General features: G+C 43.5%; 1 protein-coding gene across 2 annotated transcripts; it reads right to left on the minus strand.

Annotated features, from left to right (window-relative positions):
• Nucleotides 1-609: 609 nt before the first annotated feature.
• g3bp1 (GTPase activating protein (SH3 domain) binding protein 1) lies at nucleotides 610-8,664 on the minus strand. Of its 2 annotated transcripts, none has more exons than XM_020045650.2 (12): nucleotides 8,457-8,664; nucleotides 7,326-7,442; nucleotides 6,668-6,749; nucleotides 6,312-6,485; nucleotides 6,109-6,199; nucleotides 5,434-5,530; nucleotides 5,014-5,248; nucleotides 4,150-4,251; nucleotides 3,495-3,609; nucleotides 2,273-2,401; nucleotides 1,699-1,808; nucleotides 610-1,417 (listed from the first exon to the last, which is right to left on the minus strand). In XM_020045650.2, the coding sequence occupies exons 2-12, from the start codon at nucleotides 7,418-7,420 to the stop codon at nucleotides 1,175-1,177; spliced, it is 1,473 nt and encodes a 490-aa protein (XP_019901209.1). In that variant the 5' UTR covers nucleotides 7,421-7,442; nucleotides 8,457-8,664; the 3' UTR covers nucleotides 610-1,174. The 2 variants fall into 2 exon arrangements, with proteins under 2 accessions (XP_019901209.1, XP_010901962.1); XM_010903660.4 differs by having other exon boundaries at nucleotides 5,434-5,527; nucleotides 8,457-8,660.
• Between the last annotated feature and the right edge of the window lie 1,784 nt (nucleotides 8,665-10,448).

A 10,448-nucleotide genomic window follows, 5' to 3' on the forward strand; every position in this document is an offset into this window, starting at 1 on the left:
AATAAGTAATTAAAACCAAGCTTCCTTATCACAGAATTTCATTGCGCAGGATGACACTGCGCTGTTCATTTCAGACTAAAACTTGCAACCTGCTAAAGGTCATACATTGTTACAGCTTTCCAGCTTAGAGACTCTATCCAGTACCCGACTCATTACTGGTCAGATACTCAAAGCCACCTGCTGCCCCAGTAGGCACTATGTGGAAAGGTTATTGATCCAAAATGGGGGATTATGTGTAAAAGGGCTGTAATACCTAGAGGTTTATGGATGTAGATACCCTCCAATGAATGCTGACAGTAGGTACTCATCTAATCATTATTTAACTTAGAATCCAACATGCTGTGGTCCAAAAAAAAAAAAGTCACTTTAAAGGATTTTCCCGTAGGCTCCATCAGCTTTAAAAAATTGGTATATTTCAGTCCTTGTGAGGACAAACCAAGCAATGACTGCTAAATTCTCATTCACATCTCCACAGAGAATTTATGAGATTATGGTTTTAAAAGCATTATATGTGGAGCATCTAGATCAAGGTTTTTTTGTAACTCTAGGTTTATAGAAAGTTAGAATCTAAAAAACAGTCCCATTAAGTTCAACTCAAAACACCACAAGTCAATTTTAAACAGTAAATCATGTTTATTCAGTTCTCAACAGCTGATTGGTATTCTCATGATGATGAAGTGCATCAGTAAAAGGCAGACAGGATTTGTTACATGCTCGATAACCATTCATTCACAACCATGATTCAACTTTGCAAATTTAAAATAAAACCATACTTGCATTTGACCTGAAGACGGTGGTAGCAATACACAGAATTGCCCAAGCAGTACATACACGTTCCTTTAAGAAACAGGGAGAGAACGCGGAAACCAAACTGGGTTTTTCCAATTCAAGTAGTTAGTTTTTACCCTTTTTACTATCTTTCTTACAACAAATTCAAGTTCAGGATGAAAATGTAAAAGACGAAGAGAAAAGTCCGGATCATGTCAACAATGTCGGGACAGTAGAGGGAGGGATTACATTCCAGAATCCCAGGTTAAAAAACAAAAAGCGAAAGGAGGGAGGAAGGGAGAGACTGAGAAGCCACCTTTGTTATACAATACTCAGACTTGGGCTGACTGACTGATCAGCAGTAGTAGCTGGCATGGGAGCGGGACATCTGGCTCCGCACTGACGTTCACTGACGAGGTCCCATGTAGCGACCTCCCTCGCTGGGTCCAGTGCCACGTCCAGAGCCAAAGCTGGGTTTCTGTGCCATGCCGACCCGGGGGGGAGGGCCCCTGGGTCCTCCTATCCTCTCTCGGGGCCCCCCGGGGCCACCTGGACCTCTGGGGCGGATGTCTCGTCGGTCGCCTTCCCGTGCAGAGCGAGTCTTCTTCTCCTCCACATTCAGTCGCACGTCTCCTCTGAACTTAATAGGCTGCGAATAAAAAGTCAGTCAGAACATTTGAATTCAATTAGGAAAAATGACTCCACGGGTAGCTGACTCTACTCTCAGGAGGAACGTGACAGCAGGTGCGTTAAAAACAGGTGTGAACTACATTTAAAGAGAGTGTCATTTATGAGGGAAATGAAAGCTCCAGCAACCATCGATTGAAAACTGCCTAGTGCTTCACAAAATGGAGTCTGTTCATCAATACAAGACCTCTGTAATGTCTGAAACCAAAGCAGTGCGGTTTTATATTCAAGGTGATTCTTTACCCTGTTGCTGAGGATTTTCTGTACAGGTTCCGAGTCGTCGAAAACCACAAATCCAAAGTTAGGGAGTTTCCCTCCACTGTTGATCCGTAGCTCCAGCACAGTGCCGTATTCTGGAGATCATATTAGATCAGAAATCAATGCATTCAATCAAGTCCTTCCATCGGTTGCTGCAGAAGTACGCAACCATGATCTGTTGCTGGGAGATATTAGATTACAAATCTATTATTTCAATCAACTACTTTGATCGGTTGCAGCAAAAGCATGCAGCGTATTCTCTTCCCGGAAGGTATTAGATTACAAATCAATAATTTCAATCAGTTGCTACAAAACCTACTGTAGTCTATCGCAACAAAGAAGATCATTCAATTACAGATCAATGATTCAAATCAATTATTTCAATCCAATTTACAGGACATTGGGGGACTGATCAATCAAAACGTCCACTTACCAAATCGGGCACTTATGATTCAGTACTGTTGTTCTCTCTCAATTGAGTGACATGACAAATCAATGATTTCAATAATAATAATAAAAAACAGTTGCAGATAATTTAGAAAAAACACCTCCATCTTACGTTCAAAGAACTCCTTGAGCTCTGCCTTGTCAACATCGTGTGGGACGTTTCCCACAAACAGCTGGTGGGCGTCTGGGTACCTCACCACACGACGAACCTCCGACGATTCTCCCGGCTCTCCTTCCCGCACTGCAGACCAAGAGTAGGCAGTCAGGCCAAGGACACGCAGCCAGACTACAGTCTAACACTGTATGAGGCGATTCCTTTAGAAACGCACAGGCACATGCACCCCTGTCTTTAAACGACCCTTTAAAGTACAGGTATTACAGACTACATAGAGGACTTTCAGACTAGTGCAGATATCTACATGGACATCAGACAGGGTTATGCTCAAAAGGGCATAACTGTGACCACTGCTGATAGGGGGGGAAAAGGCTTTAGAAAAGACATTTGATTGACACTTTCACTGACACAGGAAACTAAAAACCGAGCTCTTTGTGTTTGCAAATATTGGTGCATGAGGACAATGTGGCCTTGTTGGTGGCCGAACATAGGAAGTTCAGACCATCAGCAAGATTTCCTTTAATCCATTAACATGTTGCTTACGAGAGCTCTTCATTTTAAAACATTTTTATTTAGGCTTATAATTTTCTTACTTAACAGTGTGTCATTACGTCAAAAGCAATAATCCAAACATTCTAAAGAGTATAAGAACTCAAAAACATAGTTATGTTTGGAAATAATGAATGGCTGAATGCAGGGCACTGGTTAGAAGGGGCAGATGGGCTGGCCAGTCTTTCTACCACCATGTTACGGGTACATCCAGGACTGACGGCGTGGACACCTAAGTTACAAGGTTGGGTGGTACCTCCCGCTTTCACAGAACATTTCGTTCCAACTGTTCCATTTGAACCTCTAAAGTTGTATGAGTAGTCACAGATATGTTATTATTGGTTCACTGTGGTATGGTTTTGTCTCACTGATTAGAACAAGGGCCATAGACCAATGATGAGGGTGCCAGGTTAGTATCAGGGTGCTTCTGGTCTGTACTAGTCAGACTGCCTGGCCTTCTCTGTACCGACAGGTGTAGAATGGTTAGACATTTCATATACTCTGAGGTGACATTTGTTTTTCTGTATCTTTGTACGTGTCATGATGCAGACCCCATGGGCTATTTCCTACTAAACTCCTCATTGGCTTTCCCTCAGTGCCCTTGGTTTTAATTGACTCCTGTTGATAACGTGCAACAGAACAGTTGGGTGAAACTCCCGGTGGAACGTACCTCCTGGCCTGGGGGCCCGGTTGACTGGTGGTGGACCTGGCCTGGCTTCCCGCGGTCTCTGGTCTCTCTGATGTGTTCTCTGTGCTGTGGCTTCTGTTTTCACCTCTGGCCGGGGCTACAGAAGAAAGACCACACTCAGAAACCAGGCTTGCAGCGCAAACACCACCACAGACCAGGCTACACTGAGACAAGTAGTTTATGGGCACCGCCAAGCGGGGAGAGTAGAATGCTATGACCATTTTGTGGTCATAGCATTCGATCATATACTACACCCCATTGTGCCTTATTGCTTACATACTGCTTTCAGCCAATGAATAGTCAGGATTTCAACAAACTAGCTAAACATCAAAGCAGCACCAAACAGTTGTCCACACCAACCAGAACACGAAGGACAAGCTGATCAATGCTCGACTGAACACGATCATTGCCCTTTCAGAGGAACGTTGACTAAAAAGGTCACAAAATGTCCCTAATGATGCATACCACATGTGTGGCGCTACATCTGGTAAATAAAGGTTGAACGCACGGACATTACATGATTAAGTCAATTATACACCCCCCCCAAATAATCAATGTTGGACTGCTGTTTCTTTACTGGTATTGGGTAGGCTAATGAATGCCAGCTACAGGACACGGCTGTGCTGTTTGTACGTACCGCGGTTGATGGGACTTTGACAACATGAGGGGGGATGCCTGAGACGGGAACAGCTCCGCTGGGGGGAAGGTTTTTGCTGGTGACAGACGCCCAGGAGAAAGGCTGTGGGAGAGAGAGGAGACAAATGGTCGGTGGGGGTGGGGGCAGCTGGAGGGAAGGGACCAGGCTCACAGACGTTATTAAACCAGGCGGAATGAGGTCTGGCAGCTGGACAGGGAAACTTCTGGAAAGTGGTTCAACCCTAATGAAGGACATCAGCAGGCAAGGACTGCCAGAAGCTGTACTTCAGAGTGCACGGCGAGAAGGAGGAGAAACTAGAGAGGCGTAGCCATGTCACATATAGGACCATCTAGCTACAGTTTAGGATTGGAAATCAGACTTTCCATTAATAGTTGAGAATGAGCCTTAAAAAAGATGTTTTTCCCCCCCAGTAAACCTGCATTGGTGACACTACTGGAGTTCTACTGGCTCATTTGTATCTAGTAAATGTCTGTCCATGAAGCCATTCAAGAACGTTTGTCTTCCCAAACTTCTCTAGTTGATGGAGACAGGCGACTGTCCATCCCAGAGTGGAGAACGTCACACCCCACCATCTCAGTCAATGAGACATGGTTTCAGAAAAACAAAATGGCAGCAAACAGGTTGGGGGGGGGGGTGCAATCAAGAACAGCACAACAAAACACAGGTTCAAAAAAATAAAGTCATAAAAAGCTAACGCTAATATGAAAAACCAAATGACCGGCTTTAAACTGGTAATAGGGAGAATCCAGTGACTCGCGTGGACAGGTCAGGTGTGGTATTCAGACCACCGCCATGACACTTCCCATGCACGCGGCAGCGGCCGAAATGAGAGCCGAGACCTACCCGGTTATCTTCAGCGGCGGGGGCAGGCGTGGGCTCCACGGCAGAGGGCAGGGCCGAGGAGACAAGGCACTTTTCTCCCTGCTCCTCTGTGATGTGTTGCTGCTGCTGGCTGGCCGGCTCCAGGTAGGGCTCCTGTTTCCCGTCAGCCTCATCCGGCTCCGGCTCTGCCTCTGGCTCTGCCTCGGGCTCCGGGGTGACGGATGCCTCCTCCTCCCCCGGCGCCTCCGGCTCTGTGCTGAAATAGCCCAAACACACAAACACCAAATATTAAAAAGACACAGACTTGCCATTGAAAAAAATAACAAAATAACCATCTAATTTGAGATTAGGAGGAAATGGCGTCTAAGCAGGACAGGCGCTATTGATCAAGGCAATAAAGAACCATGAGGCTAAAACAAACACAGCAAGACGTTTTCCCACCATGGTGTCTGTTCGTAGAAGGACGCAGCCTCTTCCTGGGCCACCTCAGGTGAAGGTACTCTCTCCTCCATCTCCTCCACATCCTCATCAGATTCTGCTGGACCACAAGAATCATTAAGTTCATGGGGCGGAATCTAACATCAGTCACATTTAATTCAGCAGGCACGTCTATATACCCGAAACCACAAAATGGCAACTTTGATGGCGTAAGAAAATCAGAATGCGGGCCTGGGGTGGCATGAGAGTAAGTACCCGAATACATACAGTCACTAGTAGTCAGAGACAACCTTGAAATGTTGGGAGTTGTAAGCAAAACGTTGGTGGACAAAAAAATGTTAGCGCTCATGAATAAAATGAGTGACTGTCATAAAAATGCTAACGCACAGCTAAATAAAAAAAAAAAAAAAGCACATTGTATATTCTCTTAATAAAACCATTATACTGTTAACATCCTTTGAGTCTGGATTGAGCTGGGGGCCTTCAAAATGCGCCCAGTCCCTGAACTGTGAAGACATTTATAATAGCAGTTTGGACCCACTTGTAAAGTATTCTATGAGCGAAATGCGGTGAAACGACGTTAAGAGCACCACCTCCAACCACCATGTATTAGTCATGAGAAGTAAATGACAAAAAACAAAAGCAGTCAACTGTAAAGAAGCTATTTAACAGTCTCACCTTCAGGGGGTTCTGAGTCAGAATCGCCAAAGACTTCGTCTTGGTAACGGAATACATCGTTGTGAACGTAGAATTTGTTCGCTACGGTGCCCTGAATTACACCACGGGAGGAAAGACATGTTATGTCCCGAAAAATTAAGCCTCAATGAAAACGTTTCAAGGACAAATGCCAAAATGACCGTCTACACAGCAAAAGGACTTGCCTCAGGGGCCAGCACAAATGTCTGCATGAATTTGCGCATGGGCTGCATGTCGTTGGACAGCTCCCCCATCACTTGCACCACCACGCCCTCGTTCAAGGTCGCGTGGGCGTCCACGTGCCGGATCTTGGTATGGCAGTCGCGGAAGTTCAACGCCAAAACTTTTTTGTGGATTTCCTATTCAGAGAACATGACATGAAAATCTGGAACAACTGAAATGACATGTCCTTGCTGAAGAAACTATTAGGCCCATGTTGAGCATGGTTAAGAAGATGACAGAGAAATGCTAAAACAAAGTTCAAAATTAAACATTGTGTGAAGTATGATAAACGTGATCTGGAGTTCATTTCGGTACTCACCGACTGTCCATATACAGCTTCAACTGGTTTGCCATTGTTGTCCAGCCCTCCGTGCACGTAGGAGGAGTTCTTCCCATAAAACCTAAAAGACAAGTATACATTTTACAATTCACATTGTGGTCATTCATCTGACGTGACGTAAACCCACTTACATGCAAGTGATTGCATACAATATAGTACTTCACAATATCACTGTGTTACAAGGGAAGGAGAGAGGAATAAGCTGAAAACCGTGAATGATGAAGGGGCCATGCTGACATGAGGGCCAGGACGGAAACGATGCCAGGGAACCAAAATGGGATTAACACCCACATCTATACAACAGGTGCCACAGGGTCACCGGTCAGCACAGGATATCGGTTGTCACATCTGAAAGACCACACCCTATGCAGGACAAAGTCCCCTTTACTGCCTCGGGGTATTTGCATATTTAGAAAAAGAGGGAAGTCTCCCCTCCCCCCCCTCAAACACCACTTCCAGTAGCATCTGGTCTCTCATCCAGTGACCAACACTGCTTAGCGTTAGAGTCATGTAAGCAGTGGATTGCAAGTTGCTATACTGCCGACTGTCTGAAGTCAAAGCAGTAAAAGCTTAACTCCTGGATTGAAACCATTTCAAACTGGAACAGATAGTGTTAATGTTCATGTAAAAGTCTTACCTGTGCAAGTAATCTGGTGCCTGGTTGAGTAGTGTGTAGTACTGTCGGACAAACTCCCGCCCGACAAGCTGGGCACTTGGCTTCTCCATCACCATTTCTTTGGTCAGCTGGAGAGAACTGAAAAGGGCGAACAGTTGTGGTTGTCATGGTGTGTTAAAATTGAATGGGTGTGGAGAGTGTGAACTGCACCTGTTCAGGGAACGATAACTATCCAGTCTGTACGCAAATCATCCATCTTTCTATTTAACCGCCTTCGTGGTTAAGTACAACGTTTTAAAGGAAGCTGCGCACAAATAACGTGTACGTATGGAATTCATTTTGGTAGACAAATGGATTACCGGGACTAGACCCACCCAGCTAAGCTAGCTACCTAATAAGCTAGCTAACATTAGCTAACCATCTTCCAACCACAGATGCATAGAGGCCGAGTTGCAACATAGCCGACTGAACTTCTTGAAATGTGTCACGATATTGCAGTGCGATAATTAACGCTGAGTAGTTTGCCGGTGATCCTACGTTTCATAAATTAACTATATAAAGGTTACATAAACAAATATGGACAGCTGAATTCGCCAGAATAATTTCATAGTAAGCACGTGCCTCAAGTTATTCGCTGGCTAATTAGCCTAGCCTATATATGTTTTTTCAGTCAAACTAGCTAGTGACCTAAAAGCGGCCAAATTAGCAAACTATTTATAATTAAACATGTTTTAAGATGATATCTAACGTTATTTTTAACCACTAAGTACTGAACAACGTAGAGTAACATTCAAACGAATCCTGCTGTACTAGCTGGATACGCGTTAGGTTAAAGGAGCAACCCCGGCTACTTTGTTAACCATTTTAGGCCATTTACTTAGTTGACTGGTAGTCACATTTATACGTTATAGTGACGACGTCTTATCTTAGATTATGTATGTAACTCAGTTACATTCATTTCACATTAAACCATGAATTACATAACGAAAAATGTACTGCCTTTCGTTAGCTTGCTAGTTTACCTAGCTAGCACAACTAAACCGCTAACTGTTAGCAAGTTAGCTAACGTTCGCTAATAAGTAAGTTTAAGTACAGGATCGGATATTTATTTTATTATTCAACAAAAATGTTTTGAAAAAATAGTCCACTTACCAGGAGGCAATTATTAAAATAGTTGATTGAGAAAACTAGTGATTTCACTAAATCACCTCCGCTCTGCCAGTGCCAGGCGGTACCGGTAGCTAGAAAAGACTGGAATACAACGTGTTCGCAGAGAGGAGGAGACGAAGCGAGAGGAATAACCCCCACAATAATGTGTCCACGTTAAGCAATGGGCTTTTTCATGCGGGTCAATGAGTGTCCAATTTTGTCAAGATAAAAATAATTTGAATACTTGAAGCTTATTTGATCTAATATATGTATCTTAATGCTTAGGCTGTAACTAGTGTACTAACATAAATACGAGACGCATTATTTTCCGAGACCTTTATGCAATTATTTGAGGTCTCCCAGTTGAAACTCTAGACAGCCTATGCATATTCAAGAGGCTCGTCGAATATTCAACATCTTACAACGACGAGATTTATACACGAACCCAAAGAGAACAATACGTGGGTGTTTTGTGTGTGCGTGGAATGACATTTTGAGTCATTATAATGTACTGCAAATCCGTCCTGTTTTGGACAAAGAATCCTATTGTTAAGATCTAGATATTACGATCTCGTCATTATATCCAATATCCCTCTATTTATTCAATTCACTGATCTCAAATACCGGCAAATTAATTTGAATGTCCAACACAATATTAATTTACTTATCAGTGAGGGTAAATATTCCTCCACTCGTGTTAACTCAGTACTTCGTTGAACCCACAATGTGCCCCAAGAAAACAGAAATGTTCTGTTTTAACCAGCTGCAGCAGTCTATCTCTGGGAAGTCCTTTCTCAGACCACTATACTGCAACCTACTGGATACATCTCTCAGGGAGAATTTAAACAATAACCTAGCGTTCACACTGTCCGCTCTAGTCTGGCAGAAATCACAGCGGTCAGATTATACTCCAATCATATTATTAGACTTCTAACGCGGTGCACATAGTTTGTCAGGAAAACCGATGAGGCACGGTATTACAAATTGTATCCCAAACCCGGGGAGAAAAATGCGGGGAAATTATATATAAAGTTTGTGATGAATGTTGAAAGGAAATATAAATTAAAGGTTACATTTTGTACTTCTGCCTCATATTCATCTTTTATTTGTAAATAAACACTTGAGTGCATAGAAAAACAGCAATCTGTCCCTATTATGGAGGTCACTAGGGAGCCTCTGGATAGAAATACACTCCCAATCAAACCAGCTGCCGCTATGTCTGCCTGCACCCAAAGGAAAGTATCTCTTACAATGCTCTCAAAACGTTAACTAAAGGAACGGTTCTGGACCTTCCAAACAGAAGTGAGTCAAATTTTCACTCTAAAGAATTGCCCCGATTGTCTGTTTGTCTCCTGTGATTGCCCCGATTGTCTGTTTGTCTCCTGTGATTGCAGCCAAAAAAGGATCAGCTGATTCCTTCCCACACCCTGACTACAGCACGTCTGATATTGAGTGAGCCAAAGAAAAGCCTGCTGAAGATTGACTGCCAGAATAGACAACCACAAGAGAAAATATAGTCGTACCAAGTACAGCATCCCACTTCAAGAAGCGTAACGCTTATCTCCCTCCAGCTTCAGTTAGTTTGTCCCAGTGTCATTCTGCCCAGTCATTGATTGCGGCCTTTTTGTTTCTTTGCTAGCTATTGCTGGATTCTAGGCAGACTTTGCTACAACAGTGTTGATGGTTAGCAATAAGAATGTTACAGCCGCAGCAAAGTGCAAGATTTCTGTGTTGTTTTTCATCATAAAATGAGGACGATTTTCTCCTACACAGATGTACGCTACGTAGATTTTGTCAGCCTTTCAAAAGTTAGGCGATGCAAATGAATACACCGGCAACATACCAGTACCATCCTTATGCTGAAGGGGTAGTACTGGGGAGTTTGTTGGAAAATGTAGCATTAGCCATTACTTCTCATTGACCTGTACAATTTTCCTTGTTAATGTACACACTGTTTTTATTTCAACATACCAGGTCATTACCTCATGAAGTTTT

Source organism: Esox lucius, chromosome 4 (genome assembly GCF_011004845.1).
Source record: "Esox lucius isolate fEsoLuc1 chromosome 4, fEsoLuc1.pri, whole genome shotgun sequence".
Taxonomy (NCBI): domain Eukaryota; kingdom Metazoa; phylum Chordata; class Actinopteri; order Esociformes; family Esocidae; genus Esox; species Esox lucius.